The following is a 25292-nucleotide window of genomic DNA, read 5'->3' as shown; positions in this document are numbered from 1 at the left end:
TTGTGGTTAGCTAGCAGTCGTGTCCTATCCAGACGGTATTAGAGATTGGAACCTTGGATGGCACCTTGGCTCATTCAAGGTTGGAGAATCTTGAAGTTGTTTTGGCTTAAGTGGTGGTCAGATGGAGCTACCATCATTTTGGTTAAAGCCTCAACTATAAACTCGTTACGATTTGTAGGAGACTCTTCTCCCAGCCTCTTCTACAAACATGTAATGGACATATTTGAACTTGTGATGTGGGATGCAGACCTTTACATGCATAAGGCTTTGGAGACTTGCTTGACGCTTTGGACCCAAGACTGTGGACCCAAGATTGATGCTAGCTATTCTTTACAGCTCTTATTGTATAGTTATCATTTCAAGTCCATTTTGGTAGTTGAGCTTGGAAAGCAATTATATTTTTTTGAGCCGGCATATGTACAAATTTGCACTTATATCTTCAATTGTGATGATAAGGAGCACTTGAGCACGCAACACTACATTGGGTTCTCTTTAGCATTATTTTGAGGGATCGGGATGATGATTATTATGAGTTAGAAGATAGAGAGCATTGGTTCGTGACTGTACGTCTACCTAGAGCTTTGGATCCATGAACGTGACTAGACTTCATGGTCACTTGGGGCATTATCCACTTCATGGGCTAGTTTGTTCCTCGCGTTGCTATTCCATACATTAGGAATACAAACTTGAAGAAGCTTGGAATATGTTAGACTTTCTAATTTACATGACCCTTACTAGGTGATGCCACGCTTCAATTTGGAGATGCTTTTGATCTTGAGAGAAGCTTATGATATGTTTTTTTTAAAATTTACTTTGGATTTTTCCTTGTATTTATTAGCTTGTGCTGTTATCGGTTGATGATTTATGGGAGAATTCTATGATTTTGTGTGTAAGAGTGCCAAGTTTAGATAGAGTGACAAGGATAACAATTGTGTGCCGGCATTGAAGCCTGGCTTTCACAGCTTAAATGAATTGTTCTAACTTTCATTTGGTTGTGATGGTGCCAGGTGAGTCGGCATACCTCTCCATCGGATTTGCATGATAAAATCTTTGGCATGATTTGATGGATTGAGGAAATGGTGTTGGTAACTTTTGGGTTCACTCTATGACGGATTATATCCAACTATTCCACCTTTGCATTTTGTGAAAAGGAGCTTGATGTTAATGAATGATTCCCATTATTATTTAAGTTGATTCTCACGTTAGCAATTTATCATAAGAAGTTGAAGAGGAATGGATTACTCTCACTTGTGATTTGTGAATGGGCTACTAGTAGCATATGGTTTACTTAAACATTTTGTGTGAAATGAAATTTGTCCATAGTGAAGTAGGTTAGGATTTGTAAGGCAAAACACACAATTGCATACACGCACGCATATATGTAAATGTGCACACGCACACACACATGATTGCACACATTCACTCACATAAAGCACACAGGGACACACACATACACACACATGGACACCCCCCCTTCGCGAGCGCGCACACACACAACATTACAAATGAGAACAATCAGGGGGACACACACGAATGCGTGTGCGTGCGGCACGAACACAAGGGGCGAGTGCGTGAGAATACAGAGGTGCCACGTAGGTGCAAAGTGGGGAGGAGTTGTGTAAAACCCAAGCGTCCAACAACTCGTTCCCCTGCTTTGTCCCCTTCCCCTTCCCCTTCCCCTTCCCCTACCCCTACCATAGCCTCTATCCTCTCCCTCTTGATAAGCCCATCCGCCATAGCCAATTTCCGTTCCATCTGCTTTCAATCTATCATCCCTTCCATTCGCCATTGATTTAAGCTCGACGATCTGTCCAGATTGTAGCACTCCCCTCGAATTCCCCTTTTGTCGATCCCCTTGAGGCCCTCTCTCGTCTTGGCTGCCCCTCCGGCATGGGCGAGGAGTCTTTCAAAGAGGAACTCCTGCAGCTTATCCGTGGGCTTGGCTCCTCGCTTTCCCACCGAGTCTCCCATGTAATCGCTTTCTTGTTCGATCCACGGGTAATCACCTCGTTTTCATTGCTTAATTTCGTTGGATTTGATGGAAGCATCTTCCGAGTTTGATTCGTTGACCTTGGCCTCTGAGCTTTTCAGACGGCGAAACTTTAGCTTAACGACATAGGTTCTTTTTTATAATCAGCGGCAGTAGTGTTTCGAGGAATTTTCGCACCTTTTGAATATGCCTTCTCTAGACCTGTATGCTGCGGTGAAAGAAAAACATGCACGCCACTGTACGGCATTTCGAGCAAAAGTTATTCCATAATTAGGTCATTGAATCGTTGAATGCTGCTGTTCCCGGCCATTTGTGATAATTCAGTCTCTCTGGCAAAAGAGTAGGCTCCGTTCAGAATTGAGTATTTTGCCTGACAGCTTGGAGGAAGAGTGTGGCCCAACTTATTATCCTTCGCTATGTGTAATTCATCTTTGGTGATGGTTATCTGTGGTGAAGTTTTTAATTTGCCATCTATTCGGACTTTTGCAGCATGCAAGCTCCATAGGAGCAGTGGCTGGATTTGCTATCGCTTTAGTGTGTACTTGGAAATATTTGAAAACTCCAAGTAATCGTCGCAAAAGAGTGCAGAAGCGTGAGCCTCCATCAGAGGTGCAGGGTGGCTCTTCAGAGGGGACGTCAAGTGGTACATCGACTGCAGTTGCTCTTTCTGTGACGCAGTCTACGCAACGTGGTGTTGCACTCCGAGAACCTGATGCTCCCGTTCAGGTCTGTTAACCTTAACGCTGAGCAGTTTAGGTTTGAGAAATAGATAGAGATAAGGATACAAATTAGGAGCTGAAACGTTTCATCAGACGACGATCAGGGATCAAACACACGCACACAACAACATGACTCATGTGAGAGAGAGAGAGACATGAGAGAGAGAGAGAGAGAGAGAGAGAGAGAGAGAGTCTACTTTATACCTGTCGACTTCTCATGAATATGGGGAATTTCACCTGTCTGTAAATATGTGAAAAAATATGTGATTCCAAAATGCATTGTTGATCTTTAGAGCGCGTACAGTGCATGTGTTGCTCGCCCTTGCCCCGGCCTTCTGAATTGTGGTTCACTGTTTCGCAGTTCACCTTGGCTCAGATTGTGAGGAGGCAGCTGAATGGAGGCAGGAAGGTACACAATCACATCATTTTTTGAAAAACGTTGAAGTCAAGTAATGGTTTATTGATTTATTCTAATGAATGCGTGCTAGTTTGAATTCTACTATTTGTGTGTCTGTTCATTCTTTGTGCAAATGTTTACATCATTGTTAGATTCTGTATGAAGATTATTCAGGATCTGCTACTGGTAACCCTGATCTTAACTAATAAACTTTGGTAAGGTTATCCCCAGCCAGATTGCAATATATGGCGTCCCAGACCACTGTAGCTCATCTAGAGGTTGATTTTATCTAGCACAAGAGCAAGGGCATTGTGGAGTGTTCATATTTGAACTGGTTTTATGTGGTAATTGTTGTTACAGCTCCAAGCTGTATCGATCAGGTTACCAAAAATACACCCATACTAACTAAGGCAGTGCTCTTCTAGTTGATGGAGCATAGTTCTCGACTCCACACGAATGCCTAAGGCTGAATTCACAAACAAGCACTCGGACGAAGAAGCTTGGCGGCGCTTGTCCAGGCTGAAAATAGCCCGTCCTGCCCCACACAGTCAGACCGACACAGGAAATTATTTACAGCGCTTACGATGTATGTGGATGGCTTAGTGGTAAGGTCCATTGAAGGATCCCAGGTTCGAGTCCTACCATTTCTATTTTTGCCTCCGCCCAAGTTTCAAATAGTGTTTGGTGTGTTGTGATGCAAATTCTCTTTTGGAAATACAGGCTGATGTATCAGGATGTATGCTGCCCATAGGGTGAGAACTATTGTAGTGGCAGTCCTGAACAGTGGAGAAAGCTCCTGTATGCTTTTTGAGGAGATAGGTAGCTAATTGGTCACTAGTGACAGCTATGGGGAATTGTGTGGCCAAGGGTGGTTACTAGTAACGGTTCTGGGCTGTGTGCAAGCGTTCTAGATAGGAATGGAGGCCTGTTGCCAGGATTGGTGAGAGCAGTGGACAACAGAGGTTATGCAAGGGTTGATAACGCCTAATGGGATGTGATGCCCCCGATGTAAGAAAGAATATATCCTTTGTGTGGCCTGGAATTCAGGACCTCTCACTTAATTAAAGAAATACCAAAAGGGGCGCCAAGGTTTGGGGCCAATCTGTGTCCTTGTTCTTGAGCAGGAGCACTCCAGCTCCCAATCTGTGTTTAAGTTAATATTTTAATGTGAAAGCATTGGCTGGTTAGTTGTCTAATACCGCCCTCTTGTTGACCTTGAGGCTGGTTTCACTCATGGCAGCAAATCTTGGATTTGGCTGGCCTGCAATTGGGACAGTTATGGGCACAAAGCTACCTCAAAGACTTTAGAAAAGTGCCTCAGATGATAGCTACCAGCGAAACAGCGTTTTCCCATCTGGAATGGGCTAACGTAGTGACAATATAAGTGACCAATGCATGAAAAGGAGCTGTATGCTATTATTGACGTGTTGAAAAAGTGAAGACATGATGTGTATGGATCTACTTTTGTGGTTTAGTATTTCTGCTATACTTGTGACCTAAGCGGCAAGAAAGGCCAGTGGTCAGAGCTTATGCAAGAGTTTAACTTTGAGATCCTTATCGAAAAGGATCTACAAACAAAGTAGCTGATACTTCAACAGAATCGGTAGTGTGAATCATTTTTTACTTCACAAAGATCGACTCAGAACTATATGACTCTCTTATGGACCTTTATCATGAAGATGATTTCTTCAAATGTGTGGGGGATGAAGTACAAGCTGGAAATGCCCCTCATGATAGCAAAATTATAGTATTTAATTCAGAATGGTTTGCTTTTTTGAAAGGGTAAGGTCTGTGTACTGTGGTCAACATATTTGGTTTGAGTGTTATTTCAGTCTGAGTGCTGGTAACCCGGATGTTCAGAGAACTTCGGATCTAGCAAAAGAACCTTCGTTTGGCCTACGCTTAAGAGTGATGTCGAACTACATGTGCAAATTTGTCAACAGTGCCAACTCAATAAAGCTGCGTGGCTTGTTGCATCCTTTTGAGATATTTCAAACGATACGATAAGAGTATTTCCATGGATTTTGTGGTAGGATTGCCACGAACGTCTCCTGGGCACGATACAATTTGGGTGATCGTGGATCGCTCACCAAATGGTTGCGGTTCAATTGTACAAGAGAATATATTTCACTCACGTAGTTGCCTACCTGTTTGTGAAACAGTTGTTTAGGACATATGGCTTACCGGCTGAAATAGTTAGTGTCAGAGATGCTAAGTGTACTGGGCATTTTTGGAGGGCCGTGTTCACAAAATTGGAAACTCAGGCTAGCATGCGTTTGGCTAATCGCCTTGAATTGGATGGATAGACTGAGAGGTTAATCAGACTTTGGAAGATATGCTGAGAGCTTATGTCTCTTGTAGTTAGTCTAATAGGGAAGAGTATCTTCCTCTATTAAGTTTGCTTGTGATAGTGCTAAGCATTCGGCCACCCGAATGAGTTCATTTATGCTGTATGGATACCAACCTAAAGCCCCATGAGTAGTTGGCTTGCTGAATGTCAAGTTTGGCATTGTTGCTGATTGGCTGCAACAACAATAAGAGATTTTTTAGTTTGCTAGGAAAAACAAGATAGAATACAATTTATGCTAATCAAAAGCAGTCACCTCGAGTTATCTTAGAAGGTGAGTGGTTTTACTTGAAGTTGTCAAAAGATCTCAAGTAATGCAAACTGGTCAAATCTATAAAATATCTTCACGTTTTTGTGGTCCTTTCATGATCCTTAAAAAGGATCAATGAAGTGGCCTACAAGTTGCGTTTCACCGAGTCTTTCATGTCAGTAGGTTCAAAGAGAAGGTAATTGAGTCTGTGATACGACTCAAGGATTTTAACCACTTGTGTCTCGTGAATCGGAATGTCTTCTGGGCTGGCTGTGATTCTCTAATGAAGGGGGAAAAAGGGCTATTTTAGAGGCCCTTTAGAGGCCTTTTAGGTGGGAATGTGGAGGGACTAAATAAGTCTCCATCCACCACTCATTGTACACGTTTGATGTGACATCTATCCTATCTAGTCCCTCCTCCTTCCTCCTATGTGCTGCCTACACTCTCTTTCCCAATCTCTCTCTATCTCTCTCTTCCCCTCACAGAGAGCAGCCTCTTGTTATACATTTCAGAGACACTCAGGCACGCCTGGCAGCTTTGCGTCGGAGGTCGGCTCTATGTGATCACCCCACTATATCTATGGATGAGGACCTAACTCCTCTACAGATAGAGGAGACACGTGCTCTTTTGTAGCTGCGTGATAAAGAGGGGAAGTGGGTAGTAGTGCGGGATGGACGTCTCATCACCAAACCCCGCTGACTACTTGACCGCTCCTCCACATAGGGGGGTGGGTTCTATGAGACTCAGGATATTGAGACCCTGGCTTGCACCATTTGGAACTGTAATGGTACCCTCTGGTGTGAGCCTGGGAATTTCTCAAAGTCATACACAGGACAAGACATAGTCTTCTACATAGAGACACATTAGAGCCCAGAGCGCCCCTTACTGGTGGTCAGTGGATACACTTGGGAGTCAGCCTACAGAGAGGAGACGAGGGAGACAGGTGGAGTATGGGCATCAGTAGTAGTAGCAGTCTTATATAGATCATCTCTTATTGGGGTGATTTCAGTGGAGAGAGATCCACATTCCAGGTTTCTTTGGATCCGACTACGATGCATCACCAGCCTTGATCTCTTCATAGTGATTTGCCACTTTTCTCCAGAGACCTCACATTTTGCCAGGGCGGTATGAGAGGAGGTAGAGACATACCATATACACCCCTCTACCATGATATCATGGATTTCTCGAGCCGCAGAGATGTTCTCCTAGTGCGGTACTTCAATGCGAGGACCATAGTTTTTTCCATACGTTACCTTACGCATACATCATACGAGTATGGAAGTATGATTGGAGTATGATTCAGCCCCTAGGGCTGAAACATACGTGATCCTAATTTTACCCAAAAACATTTAGAAAAATATACATTGTACACATTACATTGACATAGAGCTACAAAACTTTCATTACATTGACTTCACAAGCAGTTGTAGCTTGAATGAAGAGATTTTGGACTACCTTTTGATGAGCCTTCTCCTTTAGTGCTAGCCTTCATCATGGCTGAGTCTGCCCTTCGCCTCCGGAGTGCCGACAGAAACTCAGTACGAAGACTTTGTATAAATGGATGCTCAAGTATGTGTGGGTGTGTGGATTTGTATGTGTGAGAGCATATTTTTATACTATGGTCTACACCCATTGTTGGGCGCTGATGACGTCAGTGGGGATGTCATAGTAGCTAGTCCTTGCTATGCATGATGGAGTTTATGGTTTTCAACTTTGTGAGTGACTATCATGAGATTGAAACTGCACTATGTTGTGTTTTTAGAGGATGAGTTTGGGAATGTTCCTGGATTCATCTAGGTATGAGCTACAAAACTTTCAACTTGAAACTTGTATTAATATTAAAGTCATGAATCATGATTCATGAAAGCTCAAAGAGTAGAAACAATACTACACTAAACATCATGATCAAAGGTAGTTAGGTAGTAGAAACTTGGAAGTAGGTACTACACCAAAACATCAAAGGCAAAACATCATATAAGAAAAGGTTGTCACAGCTTGGAAATAAAGCTGAAAATTGAGATGCATCACAATTCACAACCGATGAGGCTCAAGCCTCAAGCTGCATCCTCATCCTCATCATCATCTACACGAGTGCCATCCTCCTCCTCCTTGAGACCATCCTTGAGGCCAACCACAGCCAAAGTCGGCCAATAGTGTACGGAGTATGGATTAGAAGCGTACGGATTAGAATAGTGCTAAAAATGCGTTTTCCAAGGTTTTTGCAACCCATTTAAAAAAAAAAGCAAAAAAAAAAGTACAAAAGGCCGTACGGAATACTATACGTACGGACAAATTCTGTACACATACAGACCTAACTATGGCAAGGATAGGAGCACGCTAGGTGCCACTGCTAGATTTTCGAGAGGATGCTGTTTTACTTCCCATCACCCATATACTCTGCACGGCTCTACACTCTACTCACCTATATTGATCACATACCCCTCCTAGAGGACGGGGCCGTGTTGATTAGCTGATCACTGTACGAAGCTGCCCTTCATGCCTTCCCGTACACCACACATTCTAACCGTCCACTGCCTTTAGGATCCGTGCCATGTAATAGGTGGTACGATGGTGAGTGTAAGACTCTTTGTCGACAACACTGATTCGAATCCCAACATGGCCTACCAGGTGAACCAGACACGTTACGCGAGTATCGCCGTCTAATTCGCCAAAAGAAACGAACCTTTACCCGCCAAAACGAGGATGAATTACTGAACATTCTTTTCAATAATAATTCCAAAGACTTTTGGCGATGATTTCTTGAATGGGGTCCCCCTTACATCAACTATGCCCGCACACTTTATGACATCCCCAACCAGCCCACACTTGTTCTCTCGCACATACCATGACTTGCCTCTTGCACTCTTTTCACTAAGGGGGGCATCAAAGATGCGGTCATGAAGCTTTATAATGGCCGAGCAAAAGATCATGAGGGTTTATGCATCGAGTTTGTGGCATACGTGATTGATATCCTAGCCCCTATCCTTGCAAAGCTATTTAATGAAGCAATTTGTCTCGGTTTCCCATGCACTTGGACCCTCAACATTACCACACCTATCCACAAGGTAGGGGGTCCAAGTATTATGATCGGGCATGTCATGCCCAAGATATATGCTTGAGTGCTAGATATGGAGGTCAGTCGCTATGTAGAGATATAGGGACTCAGAGTAGATGGACAGGCATGCTTTCGACGTGACCATGGGACCATGGATCACATCCTCATAGAGGAGGCCACGACACGGAGACAGAGGGTATATTGCTACATTGTGGATTTTCGCAAAGCCTTCGATACAGTTTCTTGAGCACGCCTCATCTGGCGCTTACAGGAGCTGGGATATCGGCTGGAGATAGTTTGGGCTGCTATGGCACTTTATGAGAGGGTTTCTGGCAAGGTTCGGACGGGGGTTGGATGGATAAATGAGATCATGAGCACCATTGGGGTCAAACAGGGTTGTCTACTCTCACAGACCTTATTTGGTCTCTACATAGACGAGCTTGAGTCTTTTATGAGGACACTAGGAGGAGCTGGTTGTTCTCTTGCTGGTTACTTGCTCCAGAGGCTTTTGTACGTTGATGATGTGGTGCTCTTATCCTCGTTCGCTGAGGGGCTCCGTAGACATCTAGATGCACTACTGGCTTTTTGCGAGTCCCATGACTTGAAGGTTAACCTGGGTAAAACGTGTTAGCACTTAGCCCGTTTTGCTCCAGCTTGTTGTTTGCTTCCCGCACTCCACTCCCTTTCCATTGCTTCCTGCACCCAATGGTGGTATCAGAGCAGGTTCTCTTGCTCCTACCTGCTCGTGCTCTCCCATTGCTCCTACCTGTGATTTTGCTCCAGCTCAGTCCGGTGCCTCATTCCATCGTCAAAAACTTGTTTTTGGAGCTAAAAAACAGTCCAATGACTGTCTTTTGACTTTTTGAGGCCCGATTTCAACGTTTTTTGAAATTTCTGAGCTGTCCGCATAGAAATAACCCTGTTCCGCATCATTTCGGCCAGAATTTTTTTGTCCGTATGGCCATACGGACTTGTACAGACAGCTGCATGATGTTGCTAGGATTTCGTACGACTTGTCAGAAGTTGATTTCGAGCATTTTTGAACTGTTTTTGGAGGTTTTTTGCTCAGATTTGGACTCTTCTTAGTTATTCGGGCCTTCCTCCAGGTGCTCGAACCTACTCTAGCACCATTTGGCCGGGATTCTCTCTCTCTCTTGACTTAGATCTGCCTGGTACAGTTGGATTTGAAGATTTTCACCTTCTTTTATGTCACGTTTGCACACATTGCAGTGACATTGAGGTGATTTTGCTCTAGAGATTGGGGCTTTTGTGTCACATTAGCAGATTTTGCAGTGACATTTGCTCCTTTGGGTCACACTTTGGGGCTTTTGTGTCACACTTGCAGATTTTGCAGTGACATTTGCTCCTTTTGGTCACATTTTGGGGCTTTTGCAGTATTTGTTCTATCTGACTTCATTTCCACTCCGACACTGGGGATTTTGGATCTATTGCTGATAGATTGTGGGATATTTTTAGATTTGCAGGTTATTTTGTCACATTTACTTTATTTCAGCAAAATTTGGGGCTTTTGGTCATTTGCCAGTTTTGCCCTTTTAGAAATTGGGGGTTTTGTCAATTTTGTTGAAATTTGCACAGTGACATTGGCTTGGTACAGCTAATTTCGGGGATTTGGTAGAAATTGACATGCAGGAACATTGACATTGGCTTGGAATTGCAGCACATTGAATCACATTTGCAACTTGCAGCACAATTTGGGGCTTTTCCCAATTTGCCCTCTCAGATTTTGGGGCTTTTGCTAGATTTGCTGCCCATTGGAGTGATATTTGTTTTATTCACCTCAATTTGGGTATATTATGCATTTGCCCCTTGATTTGGGCTTGTTGTCTTGTCAGATTTGAGGCACGCAGCCTCCATTTGGGACATTCACAGCTCAATTGATCATTGGATACATTTGCCCCTTGTTTTGGGCTGATATTTTTGCAGGACAGCTATCTTTGGCAGGGGGGTTCTTTGACCGGACATATATTGTTTTGCAGGTCATATTTTTGGGGGACAGCACGTGCATTTAGCTCATTATTTGAGCAGTAAATTTTTGGTTGGTCACTGCTCGACATTTGTTGTCATTTTTGGATAGCCAACTAATTTTGCAATGAAAGCCTTGATGCTACTCTTGAGCTACATATTTATTTTTGCCATAGGAAGCAACGATTGGATGGGTATGTTCTCAGCTGAGGACAAGCTCGATGGACCCAATTATCCCATGTGGTCATACATGGTGGAACGTTTGCTGGTTGCCAAAATTTTTTGGGGTATTGTCTCAAGATCGGATCTTTGACCTTCCTCTGTGGCATCCACTTCTGCTACTGCTACAGCTGGTGCAACTGCTACAGCCACTGTTGGTGCAGCTGTTACAGCCACCTCTGGATCTACTACTACTATAGCCACACTTCCTACACCCGAATAGGCCAGATGGGATGGTAGAGATGCCCAAGCACATTCTATCATTGCTTTTTCAGTCAAGAGACATATTATTCCTCACATTCAGTCTTGCAAAACATCAAAGGCTGCGTGGGACATCTTGGCTCACCCTTACCAAGTTCGCAATGGGGCACATGTTACTTTCTTACGCAGGCAATTGGAGAATGTCTAAATGTAAGAGAGGGTCAGCATGGATGCATACATCACAAAAATCAAGGATTTTCAAGAGCAGCTCATTAATGTGGATGAAATTATTTCAGATGCTCAGGTGGTGTCCACGACACTCAATGGACTGCCTGAGTCCTACCGGGGGTTCGCTACTACATTGAGGTTGGTTGCTATGGGCAATACCAACACTTATACTTTCGATTCGACCAGCTTGTTTCCCTTCTCCTACAGGAAGAGTAGAGTCCCACAAATCGTGCTGCCTCTGAAATTGCAAATCAGGCTTTTGTTGCTAATCACAAAAATAAGGGAAAGAACGGCCAAAATTACAGCAAACCCAAGCCTTCTGGAGGCTCATCTACTGCTGGACACTCATCTAATTCTTCCCTGTCTGAATGTCGCAAGTGCATCGCTTCTGCAAAGAAAAAGCAGCAAAAGGACTGCCACTACTGCTGCTGCCCCAGATCATGGTCATGAGGCAGCAACCATGAGTGGGCTTTCACGGTGACATGCCAATACCATCCAGAGAAGCATGCCACAACCTTGTCTGTCTTAGATTCTAAGTCAGATTGGTGCTTCGACAGTGGTGCATCCAAGCACATCAGTTCTTGCAGATCGCTCTTTCAAACATTGGGGGCTGCTCCACATGGTGGCGTAGTGACATGTACCAACAATGCATCATATCCCGTGAAAGGGATTGGCCAGGTCGAGGTCACTTCAGTTTCAGGTGATACGATCACGCTCATGGACGTTTTGTTTGTCCCAGGTATCAAGAAGAAGCTCATCTCCATTGCAGCCATATCCTTGAATGGCTTTCGGGTTCTCTTTGATGGTTATCAATGTGCCGTGTATGACAACCGGTACGATGACATCATAGTACTTACTGGGTCACTTTCTTCTGGGCTATATCATCTTGATGCTTATGACAAATAGCCTGCTATAGAGGCAAATTTGGTGGCTGAATCTATAATTTCAGATTCCCACTTATGGCATGCGATGGTGGGTCACCTCAACTATAGAAGCTTGGTTAAAATGCATTCACAGAACATGGTGGTTGACCTCCCACCCATGCATGCACCGGTTAAACATGTTTGTGAGGGATGCTTGTTGGGCAAAATGCACCGTTCCTCATTTCCAAAGGATGGGACAGTTGGTGCATCTAGGAAGCTTCACCTTGTGCATAGTGATGTGCGCGTGCCTATGCGGACAGCATCTCTTGGGGTCCACCTTTACTTTTCTACCTTTGTGGATGACTACACCAGATTTGCTTGGATATATGGCATGAAGGCCAAATCTGATGTGTTCCCATGCTTTAGACATTGGCTTGCCATGGATGAAAATGAATCAGGGAACAAGCTCCTTACTCTACGCACTGACAAGGGAGGAGAGTACATGTCCCGTGAATTCTTTGATTTTTTGGCAGTTCGGGGTATTATTCATCAATCTACAGCGCCTTATACTCCGCAACAGAACGGGTTGGCAGAGAGGAAAAATCGGTCATGCCAAATAAGTTTTGGTTGGATGCTGTCATGTGCTCCAACTATGTGCTCAATCGGGCACCCACAAAGGCATTGAAGACTATCACACCTTACGAGGCATGGCACGGTCGCAAACGTGAAATTTCTCATATGCGGGTGTTCGGGTCATTGGCTTATGCTCATGTGCCATCTCAGCTGAGGCATAAGCTTGAAGACAAAGCTGTAAAATGCATATTCATTGGTTATAGCGCAAAGAGCAAGGGATACAGGTTGTATCAGCCCAGCACGGGCAAGGTCATTGTCAGTAGGGATGTTGTATTCACTGAAACTGTGCCTTTACCTTGGCTGGAATGCAAAAAACAGCCTACTGTTGATTCCTCAGATGTCTTTGATACATTGTTTCCTCTCTTTCAGTTGCCCACAGATCCAGAGCAGCCAATGCAGAGTGTTGTGTCATACACTTCTACCAGTGCACATCCTCCTCCAATAGTTCCTGCTCAGCCTGATATGCCTTTAGTTGATGATCATGCTATTGAGCAGGCAGTTGCACAGGAGAGTGCTGTCATTAAACAGTAAAAATCAGTCCTGAGATGGCTTTTGGACACACTCAGGGACAGCAAACAAGCTGAGCCTTTGCCAGCCCGCACTAGAGGTGCGCATAAACAGATGCATGGCAACTATTTGGCTGTAGCTTTGGTTGCTATTGCTTGCAATGAGGAACCTTTATGTCACAAGGATGCCTTTGACAGCAAGGAATGGATGGATGCCATGAAGGCTGAGCTTGAATCCATTCATGCAAACAACACTTGGGAGTTGTGTGACTTGCCAGCAAGCAAGTGTGCCATTGGCACAAAGTGGGTCTACAAGGTGAAAAGGAAAGCTGATGGCAGTGTTGACCCGTTCAAAGCCCGAAGGCCAAACATGGTAGGTGATAAAGGACACCCTTGTTTGACCTTGATAGTGCTTATGATCTCGTCTATCCACCCAGATTCTGTTCGGACCTTGCCTGCGACTCTCTCGTAAAGTGCCATGACAGCCCAAATGATCTCCTGGTCATAACCCAAATCCTGTAGGGGCCGTATGAGGTGGGCTCTCGGGACTGTGTCAAACGCCTCGCGGAAATCCACAAAGCAACAGTAAACCCTCTGCTTTTGTGCCCTCACCTCCTCGATGATACACCTGAGCATGAGTATGTGATCCATGGTGCCATGATCACGTTGGAATCTAGCTTGTCGTGTTGCTCTAAGTCCTCGACACTCCACAAACCTGCTGACCTCGGAATATGCACATCAGCACGGCATTGAATTTGAGGAGACCTTTTCTCCCACCTACTATTAGGTGTGTTATTGCTATGGCATCTCATTGGCATTGGGAGGTTCATCAGCTGGACTCAAGATTGCCTTCCTTCATGGTGATCTTCAGGCATCTCATTGGCATTGGGAGGTTCATCAGTTGGACATCAAGATTGCCTTCCTTCATGGTGATATTCAGGAAGAGGTCTATGTCACTCAGCCACCTGGTTTTGAACAATTAGGTTCTGAAAATATGGTTTGCCGGCTCAGAAAAGCCCTCTATGGCTTGAAGTAGGCACCCCAGGCATGGTATGCGAAGATACATGCTTTTTTGTCAGCCCGTGGCTTTCAGAATAGCCCAACCGAGGCCTCTCTTTATGTCTGAAAGAGTGCATCAGAATTTTTAATTCTGATTTTATATGTGGATGACATGCTTATCACTGGGCCATATATGGAACAAATTGCAGATTTCAAGGCTTATTTACAGCAGTCTTTTGCAATGACAGATATGGGCCGGTTGCACTATTATTTGGGCATACAATTTGCATATGTTGAGGGGGGTAGAACGATGAGTCAGTCCAAGTATATTGGACAGCTCCTTGATCGCTTCCAATTCAAGGATTGCAAGCCAGTTTTTACTCCATTGGAGCCTGCTTTCGTTTCTCCTCCGAGGATGGAAGGCGGCCATTTGATGCATCCCTTTATCAGCAGGCTGTTGGTTGCTTCATATACCTTTGTCATACTCGACCTGATCTTCAGTATGCCATTTCCCAGCTCAGCAGGTACATGCACAAGCCTAGTATGAGCATTGGCAAGCAGTGAAGCAGGTCTTTCGATACTTGAAGCAGCCTACAGTTGCCACATCTAGTTGTGAGGCCGAGTACAGAGCAGCTTTCATAGCTATAGTAGAGTGCGTTCGGCCTCGCAAGTTACTTGCAGAGCTTGATATCATTCAGACCGACTCTACTACGATCCGCACCGATAGCCAGAGTGCTTTGGCGGTTGCTAGAAACCCAGTGTTTCATGCACGCACAAAGCATATTGACGTCCACTATCACTTTGTTTGAGAGCGACTTTCTGGTGGAGACGTCCAGTTGTCCTATGTTCCCACCAAGGACAACTTGGCAGATCTTTTCACGAAAGCTTTATCGCGGCCCAAGTTTGAGGCATTTCGACATGCTTTACACTTGGCTCCTTACGTGAGGGATCACTCTATACATATCATAGGTTGCTATATCCCTCTGGGACGAATATGTGCAACCATGAGGTCGTTTCCATCTAAAGCCGTCTAAAGCTACGGTTTGTAAAGCAACCTTTAAAGGTTAAAAACATGTGGAAAGTCACAAAAGAGTTTTCAACTCTCCACTATGGTTCTACTTTGAATGAGGCAATGCTAATACCTCTCTCATACCTCTAAGGAGACAATGCTAACAAAATTACTTAAGAAGAGAGAATGGCATCATGACTTCCTTAAACACACTTGCCTATTTCCCATTCGAAAGAGTAGATAGGAGATCCCCTTAGAAAGAGTACGACACAGACACTTCCATATAGATAACGAGAGGTGTTTTGCACTCACGCGACTCGTAAGTTCTCTCTCTGAGGCGTTCTGCACTTAGGTGACTAAGGCGACTTGTAAGTTCTCTCTCTCTCTTTCTCTCTCTCTTTCATTTTTGAGGATGGGTTCAGATGGGGTGGTGGCTAAACCTTACTTTTGGGAGGACGTCGCTGCTGTGTGATGGTCACATATAATGCACATTGCCTCGTCAGGCAATAAGTGTATATTTCACAACTTTACTTGGAAGGTCTGTTGGTCGTCGCAACTGCCAAATTTTTGGCCCTGCAAAGGTATTCCTGAGACATTTCTAGGATACTTCAGCCATACCATGGAGGGGGGTTTGTTAGTACTTAGCTGTGGTATGAGCCTTGTAGGTCAGGTCAACTCTATGAGTTGACTTCTTTGGTCAACCATATGGTTGACTTGGAGCCATATAGGCCACCCTTTGTATTTTCCTCTTATCCATTTGAGCAGTACTACGTTTTGCTCTAGCTTGTTGTTTGCTTCCCACACTCCACTCCCGTTTCATTGCTTCCTGCACCCAACAAAACCAAGGTTATGATCTTCAACACCTTCAGAGTAGCTGCACACAGAGAGCGGTTTACTTTTGAAGGGGCACCAGTTGAGACACATACTTGGAAATTCTGTTCTCTGGACCTATCTTCACGATGAGACCGGCGATGCAGGCCCGCCTGAGTAGAGGTATGCCTCCCTAGCTTGACTGGAGAGAGTGCTTCCACTCGCACTTTCAGGACCCTCGGAGCAAGGTTCTTCTTTTCGACTCCTTGGTCCGACCTGTGGGCATGTACGGTAGCACTTGCTGGGGACTAGACCTCTTCGATACAAAGTGGACTCGAGTGGAGAGATTACAAGTTCTCCTACTGTCACGGACGATACGCAACAATCCATTTGTCCCTCATCAGATCATTCAAGCTGAGTTCAGGGGCATCCCCACGGCAATTGGATGCGGCATTCCAGACTATCATTTACCTCTACCGCGTGCGCATGTATGGCTCATGTATCACAGGGCGACGCAGGGTACCTTGGTTGGCACTAGTATCTTCTATGGCATTAGCAGCTCAGGGTGATCAGAGATGTTGGTATGCGGGCAGATGCGGGTGGTTTGACAGAAAAACACTTCGTTGGGGAAGTCTCTTCTACGACACAAGATGTTTGAAGGGGACCCGACTTGGCCTCAAGCTGTAGAGGATGAACCAATGTCTTTTTATGTGTTTGAAGAACCTCAGTCCGAGGGTAGAGAACTAATTGGCCAACCATGGGATGTGGATGGACGCACCGCGTTCTTGTCCACAGAGATAAAGATGCCCATAGCAGCCCTGCTCAAGGGAAATACCATCTGTTGGAGAGATCTCTCCGATTGGATGAAGGGACGGATGGTCAACCCAGAAGAGGTGGACACTGATGCTGCCGAAGCCTTGCATGAAGGCCGAATGTGCTCAAAGCACCTATCAATAAGCTGGGTCAGTACTTCAAGAGCGATGACACAAATGCTGTAATTGCAATTTTTTGCCACAACAAGAAGGCCACGGCTATCTTGGATGGCGGAGCGGGTGTCAATATCACGAAGCAGTGCTGGGCAAAATGGAGATAGAGAGCACCAACCTGATTGTGAAATTAGCCGATGGTGCGACAGCCCAGCCAGTGGGGGTTCTAAGTTGCCTTTTCTATGCCGCAGAGCACTTTCTTGATTGATACCAGACCACCTTTTGGCCCACAGCTTTTTGCTTCTATGTAGGCTGAGCCGTCTATACTGGGGTGACATAGGGGTATGCATCCGTTCAGTACTTTACGAGTGAGTATGCCTGGATCTGGTTTTGGGTTGCAGGGCAACTGGGAGCAAGGTCAATCCTCTTCTTAGGCTTTTACTGCGCCATCTTTTTAGAGGGATGCCTTTGGGAGGTAGACTCAGCCAGTGTTGATACTTCTATGGCTCCGACAGTGAACACTTTCAGCCAAACACAACCCGTGCATCAGGTGGGTGGCATTGCCATGCAACCAAGTGCTGGAAATGGGCAGCAATTGACCACGGATGATATGCTTTCAGATGCCTTACGCTCTTTCTGGGCTTTGCTTGAGGATGTGCGTGATGAGATGCCTTTTTCTTAATACGTGGGTCTTAAGCGTGAGGGTGCCCGAGATTTTGGTGGGTACAACAAGAACTATGCAGCCAAGGACGTGAAGGATAAGATCTCAGTCCATAAGTTTTAAGGGGACACTCGTACTTGCAATGAGTTGGAGGAGTGGCTCACGAAGCTAGAAGACTATTTCCATTTCTACCCCAAGGCTTATGAGGAGCGCATCATCTTTGCAAGTATGCATATGCAGGACTATGCTTACACGTGGTGGTGGTATATGAGGATTCACTTTAAAGCCCAACCACATGGAGGTCATAAGAAGCACAACTCAGTTTTGAGCACCTCAAAGATGCCTTGAGTAATGCACCCATATTTGTATGTCCTGATTTCTCATGGCCCTTGATTGTAGAGACAGAAGCAAGCGGCAAAGGCGTGGGGGCTGTTTTGAGACAAAGCATGGAGTTATAGCTTTTGAGAGCAGGAAATTGGAGGCCAAGGAATTGAACTATCATGTTTATGATAAGGAAATGTTGGCTATCCTACATGCTTTCGAGAAATGGCACCACTAACGGTATGGTGGTAAGATTAAGGTTACGACAGATCATAGGACACTCAAGTACTTTCTTACGCAGCGCAATTTGTCCATGAAGCAAAAGAGGTGGTTGGCTGCAGTTCAATCCTACGATTTCGACATTGAGTACATGAAGAGGAAAGAAAATGTGGTTGCCGATGCCCTATCTAGAATGTGGGCTTGTAGTTTATCTGCCGTTTCCACCATCTATTAGGAGTGGATTCATGGTATTTTCAGGAAGGATATATGCAGAATTTAAAGGCAGCTCCGGTATTTTTGGAGTTACAGGAGCATTCAAGCGAAGGGCATGCTGAATTTAAGCTGCACGATGGGCTGTTGTACTGCAAGGACAGAATTTATCTTTCGCCAAATTCAAAGTATAGGGAGAGTATAGGCTGTTGGTTTTGTACGAAATGCACTCATCTCCTATGGCAAGACATGCGGGTATCACGAAGACATATGAAAAGATCAAATAGCATTCTATCCACCACCACATAAATGCTATCCCATCCCCCTCTTTGTAGAAGGTAACCTTGTGATGAAATCCATGGCTATGAGAGTCCATTTGCCTTTTGGAATAGGTAATGGCTGTGAGAGACTTGCGATTAGCTGGCTGTCCACCCTATTCTATTGGAAAGGCAAGCATTCAGTGACATATTTAACCACATCCCACCACAGGCCATCCCAGATGAAGCTACAAAAAAATCTCACTGCATACCCAGTAAGACCGGGTATTCAGCGTCACAGGTTGCTTGGCAATTTATTGAGCATGTTTTTAAGCATCATGGCTTCCCTCAGGAAATTGTCAGTGACAGAGATGCCAAATTTATGGGTCACTTTTGGCACGAGTTATTCACAGCAGTGGGTACTCTCCTCACACCTAGCACGGCTTACCACCTTGAGACGGATGGACAGTCAGAAAGGGTGAACAAATGGGTGGAGGAATACTTGAGGCACTTTTGTCATGATACATAAAAGTCGTGGATAAGTGGTTGGCTCTTGCTGAATTTTGTTACAATAGTACCAAGCACCTTTCCATTGGCATGACCCCTTTTGAAGCAATGTTTGAATTCAAGGTTGGGATGCTGCCTTTAATTGTAGACATGGCCGTGAAAAATCAACGAGCAAGAAGTGACTTGGAAAGAATGGATGTCCTTCTGCAATTGGCTAAGAAGAATATGCAGGATGCCCAAGCCAAGCAGAAGAAGTGTGCGGATGAACGCAGGAGGGTCTATCTTTTGAAGGAGGAGATTATGTGCACCATAAGAACCATTATGCCTCGCTGAAAGGAAACACCAATACAAAGCTTGCTCACAAGTATTACGGTCCCTACAAGATCATCCGCAAAGGTGGAGAGGTGGCATATGAGTTGGAGCTACCCAGTACCTCCAAGATTCATAATGTTTTCCACGTGTCCTTGCTGAAGCCGCATGTAGGGCATCCTGCATATTCTTCTTAGCCAAGCAGAAGAAGTGTGCGGATGAACGCAGGAGGGTCTATCTTTTGAAGGAGGAGATTATGTGCACCATAAGAACCATTATGCCTCGCTGAAAGGAAACACCAATACAAAGCTTGCTCACAAGTATTACGGTCCCTACAAGATCATCCGCAAAGGTGGAGAGGTGGCATATGAGTTGGAGCTACCCAGTACCTCCAAGATTCATAATGTTTTCCACGTGTCCTTGCTGAAGCCGCATGTAGGACAGCATGTCCAAGTTCTTCCTCAGCTACCACCTATGGATGAGGAAGGTCACATCCTCTATGTGGAGCGGATCATGGGTTTCAGGGACCATGTGCTCCGAAAGAAGGTCTACATAGAGTATCTAATCAAGTGGTAGGGACTCCCTCATGGCAGCCAGAAAGCATTGTCTAGGACTACCCCTATCTCCTACCGGGCTTATTAGTAGTTGCTGTTTGCTGCACCTTTTTGGACAGCCAGGATGTAAAATTTTGAGGGCAAAATTCAATGGGAAGGGATGGCTGTAATGAAAGGGATAAAAGGGCTATTTTAGAGGCCCTTTAGAGGCCTTTTAGATGGGAAATGTGGAGGGACTATATAAGTCTCCATCCACCACTCATTGTACACTTTTAATGTGACATCTATTCCTATCTACTCCCTCCTCCTTCCTCCTATGTGCTGCCTACACTCTCTTGCTCAATCTCTATCCCTCTCTTCCCCTCACCCTTCTCTCTCTTCCTCTCCCCTCTACCCCCTTTCCTCACTTCTCACTCCTTCTCCCCTTTCTCCTCTCTCCCTCCTGCCAATTCTATCCCCTTCCTGCAATCTGCCCCTGCTTCCTTCGTTGCAGATTCCCATAGTTTGTCTCAGTCCTTCTCTAAGTAAGGCTGGGAGAATGTTGTGTTGACGTCTGGCCATAACATGTCTAGTCAACCTAACCTTGGGACAATTAGGACATGACGCATCCTTGGTACAGTTAGTGTAGTCTTAAGCTTGAGACACCTATGACACCCTATACTTCTATAATTGTGAGCTTAGGGCATTCTTGGAATGTGGGACCTCTTGAGAATACTCAGCTAGGATGGAGCCCGTTCGGGCCTGTGATTCCCTAAGGATGTATGTGCACAAATGGGGCTGCATCTTATGGGAAGCATGGTCTCATGTGGGAGATCACTGGTACAGGGCTGCTTGACCTCTAGCTGGTGGGTGACCCTTGCGAGGATGTATGGTTGGGTGTTGATGAGCTATCCTACACCAAATGTGTCCTGGCTTGTGTTCTGAATCCTGTTGGTGTTTGTAGGTAGCTTGTGGATTGAGGATTGCGTTGTTCCCCTAGGGTGGCTATGTCTATCTTGTAAAGGGTCTTCCCTCTTCCTTAGCAACTTTTTGTGCTTAGTCATTGCAGTGCAAACCGTGGCAATGTTTTCTTTCAAATTTATGACATCATATTACACCGATTGTCTTGGCTTGACTGGTTTTGCTACTGTCTGTTATGTGTCTCTGTCTCAATATGCAGTGGAAGGAGTCTGGACTGCACTCGATACCCTTTGTTTCCTGATCATATGCTTTTACAACGATCTGCATTTGTGGTTAGGTGCTGATGATGTTGCTTGGAATGTCGTAGTATCTAGTCCCTGCTATGCATGATGGAGTTGATGGTTGTAATTGTGTGGGTGATTATCATGAAGGTCATAAACTGCACTGCTCATCTTGTTTTTGCAGAATGAGTTGTTAGGAACATAGTACCTTGTCTTACCAAGTCTGCTATATAATATGAATGACGCTGTACGAGTTCACGAGGTCCATGGTTGCATAAGCGAATTTGTTGATAGTGGGTAGCTGTTGAGGCTGAGCATGGGGTCTGTGTATGGTAGTGTTGAGATTCAGCATCTCCAGGCGTGGCCAGCCGACCAGCCCCCATGCAGCAAGGGGGGCCAGAGGGGGTAGGCTGGCCGACCAGCTGGTCGGCCCAGTTGGCCTGACCGACCAGGCTGGTCGGTCCAGCCAAACTGGCCGACTCCCCCCCTTGGCCTGCCCTATAAAAGGGCCTCCTTTCCTTCATTTCCTCCATTACTTCTTGCAGGTCCTCAAGGCTCCAGCATACAGCCTGCTCCTGACCATCCCCTCAGAGCCCCCTCTCAGCTGCTCAGTTGGCTGCCCACACTCCCGCAGCAGATCTTGCCTCTTCAGGGCTCTTGCCTCCCCGCTCCAGGCCTCTGCCTCTTCGTTTCAGGCTTCTCCTGCCTCCGTGCTCTCAGGCTTCAGCTTTCTTGTGTTCCCCCCTTTTTCTCTGTTTCAGTTCAGCCTCTCCAGCAGCTCCTGTTTTCTATCTTATTCAAGATATCTTGTATTTCAGTTGCTGCCCTGGTTTAAGGGCTGATTTACAGCAGATCAGTGGTGGTACATTTTGTTATCTCTAGTGTTCTCCGTGTGGCTCTATAATTTCAGTTTGTTTGCATCTTCCGCTGCCATTTTAATATGGTATCAGAGCACCAGGTTACTCTCTGATCTGGGAACTTCTATATTGATGAAGTTGAAGAAGTTTGTCCTCGTCAGCAACTCTCCTTCCCATTGACTACAGAGCTTTCTTCTCCCCTCCATTCTCCCCTCCCTATATATATATTTTTTTGGTTTTTTCGCCCGTACCCCGGGCTATCAATAGCAGCCTACTGCTTCATCAAGAGCCTCTCCCCCCCTTCCTTCATCGCGCATCGGGTCGGCTCCCGTCTTCACCCGTACGACTTTATTCAGGGGTTTCTGGCAGAACTTATTGGCTCTTGATCTTTGGGTTCGATTGTTGAGATTGGCCCTGTTCTAGACCTTGATCTTTTCACCAGCCCCGTTCTCTTCAGCCCCTTGTTGCTGTCCATTCCCTGTTTTCAGTTATGGCTGATGAAACAAAGGATTCTACTCCGGATCTTTGCGTATCCCCTATGTCCAGTTTCTTTCAAGAGTCTGACAAGCCTGTACGTATTCCCACTCTTCCTACATTTCCAGATGCTCGGCAGTTAGATGGGACCAATTATTCTCTTTGGAAAATTCAGATGGCGTCTGTATTGGAATCTTATGATCTTGCTGAGTTTGTTGATCCCGGGATCCCTCGTCCGTCACCTGAGGAGGAGCCACATGCTTCTCTTATCTGGGATAAATTGAATGCTCGTGTACGCTCGTTCATCTTTCTCAATTGTCAACCAGGGGTTCTCAATCATATCAAGCATCTTACTTCTGCACGTGCTATTTGGGAATTTCTTGATGGCATGTATCTTCGCGTCACTCCCATGAAACGTATTTCCTTGGAAGTTCAGCTTCGTCGCCTCGATCCAACTACTTCTCCTTCCATACGGGACCACATCAACAAAATGCAGAGCATGCATCAGGACATCCTCCATGCAGCACCATCACTTGGGAGGAACTTGTCCCCATGATGATGGATCAGGAGGAACAGTTCACTAAAACCTCTGATGGTTCTTCTGAGGCTCTTGTGGCCCATCGTCCCAAATCACGATCCAAGAATGCCCCGTCCTCTGCCAATAACTCATCTCCTTCAGATCCCTCCAGTGACCGTCCTGCTCCCAAAGGTAATTGCAATCACTGTGGCACTCCTGGCCATTATTGGCGCAATTGTCCATACCGCAAACACAAACGAGCTGACGCACCTCTGGCCGCTGCGGCTGATGCTTCCCTTACCCCTACTCCTGCATTTGTTCACCTTGAGCTCTTGAATTCGGTCCCTCTTCCTGCAGCAGAGTCATTGGCTCTCCATAGCTCCGATGCTCGTGAATGGATTGTTGATAGTGGGGCCTCTCGGCATATGACCCCCTCCTCCTCACTGCTCCAGGATCTCACTCCTCATTCTGGTCGTGTCTGCATCGGCGATAAGCACTCTATTCCTGTTCATTCAGAGGGCTCTCTTGATATTATTCCTGATGGCAAAGGGGGTAAACACTCTTCTCATGTTCTTTATGTTCCGTCTCTCGGCTTTCATCTCCTTTCGGTTCATCAGATTTGTCAAAACAATATGAAAGTTGAGTTTGAAGCAGCCTCTGTCACCATCCGCGATCGTGCCACCGGACAGCCGGTTTGGACCGGCCATTCTACTAATGGTATCTACAAGCTTGTTGCCCTTCCCTCCCTTACAGGAACCTCTCTTGGCGACCTTTGGCATTATCGGTTTGGTCATTTACACATTGATGCTCTTCATCGTGCTTTCCGTGATCAGCTTGTCCTCGGCCTCCCTAACGTCGGCACTCGCCAAGGTCTCTGTCCCTCTTGCATATTGGGCAAACAACATCGCGAGCCGTTCGCTCATCATGCCTCTCGCCGTGCCACTATTCCGCTTGGTCTTGTTCACCTCGATCTATGTGGCCCTATGCAGATTATGTCCCTTGGGGGAGCCTCGTACTACATGCTCCTTGTTGATGATTTCAGTCGCTACTCTTGGATCTATTTTCTTTCCCACAAGGATCTGGCTTTCAGTCGTTTCCAGACCTGGCTAGCCATGGTGGAAAAAGAATCCAATCACTCCCTCAAAATTCTTCGTGCTGATAAAGGTGGTGAATTCACCTCTCTCGAGTTTGATCGGTTCTTGAGTAGTCATGGTGTCAAACGGGAATTTGCCAACACAGGTACCCCTTCTGATAATGGTGTGGTTGAACGTAAACATCGTACCGGTGTTGAAATGGCTCGGACCATGCTCACTCACAGTCAACTCCCTCAGTCTCTTTGGGCCGAGGCCATGATGACCGCCATCCATACTCTTAACCGCTCTCCGACATTAGCAGTCCCAGGCATGACCCCTTATCAGGCTTACTATGGATCTAAGCCCGATGTTTCCCATTTTCGAGTATTTGGCTGTGATGCTTATGTTCATATTCCTAAATCTGATCGTGGAAAGCTTGATCCTAAGTCCCACAAGCTCTTGTTCGTAGGCTACAACTCCGTCTCCACTGGCTATCGCCTCTATGATCCTCGCCGCCGCATTATCTCCGTGAGCAGGGATGTTCTTTTCGACGAGCAGGTCCTTCCGACATCCTCCGACTCTCCTCCTGTTCTTGGAGATCCGTCCGATGCCCCGGAGCCCTCTCTCCCTCCACCTGCCTCGTCCCCCGGTACATCACCTCCTATTCTCTCTCCTTCGCCTCCTTCTCCGGCTCCACCCTCGTCTGCTCCTCCTTTGGAACCCCGCTCGGTACGTGTTCCGCGATGGCTCATTGATACTCTCCGCTCCTCCGGTCTTGAGGATCCCTACTCCGAACCACCCCCTGATGATGGGCCTCGTCGCTCTCATCGCCATCTCCCACCGTCCTCTTCTGATCCCCTTCATGTCAATTATGCCCTTATGTCTCGCATCCTCGCCACTCGTGAGCCCACTACCGTTCCTCAGGCTCTGGCCCAGCCTCATTGGAAACAGGCTATGGAAGCGGAAATTCATGCTCTTCTTCGGAACCACACCTGGGACCTTGTCCCTCGTCCCTCA

The 25292-nt window shown here is 45.9% G+C and overlaps 1 protein-coding gene across 1 annotated transcript in view; it reads left to right on the top strand.

Moving 5' to 3' along the window:
• Positions 1–1648: 1648 nt before the first annotated feature.
• PEX22 (peroxin 22) overlaps positions 1649–25292 on the top strand; it is a 72515-nt gene continuing 48871 nt past the window's right edge. Inside the window, exons 1-3 of the mRNA XM_087395180.1 lie at positions 1649–1998; positions 2480–2716; positions 3071–3118. Of these exons, the coding sequence (XP_087251306.1) occupies positions 1891–1998; positions 2480–2716; positions 3071–3118 (393 nt within the window). The 5' untranslated portion in view covers positions 1649–1890. The remainder of the gene's footprint in view (positions 1999–2479; positions 2717–3070; positions 3119–25292) is intronic.

This window comes from Dipteris shenzhenensis, chromosome 24, assembly GCF_047967505.1.
Source record: "Dipteris shenzhenensis isolate YYH24624 ecotype China chromosome 24, Dip_SZ_1.0, whole genome shotgun sequence".
NCBI classification, from domain to species: domain Eukaryota; kingdom Viridiplantae; phylum Streptophyta; class Polypodiopsida; order Gleicheniales; family Dipteridaceae; genus Dipteris; species Dipteris shenzhenensis.
Note: the sequence above shows the minus strand (reverse complement) of the source record. Positions and strands in the feature narration are given on the sequence as shown.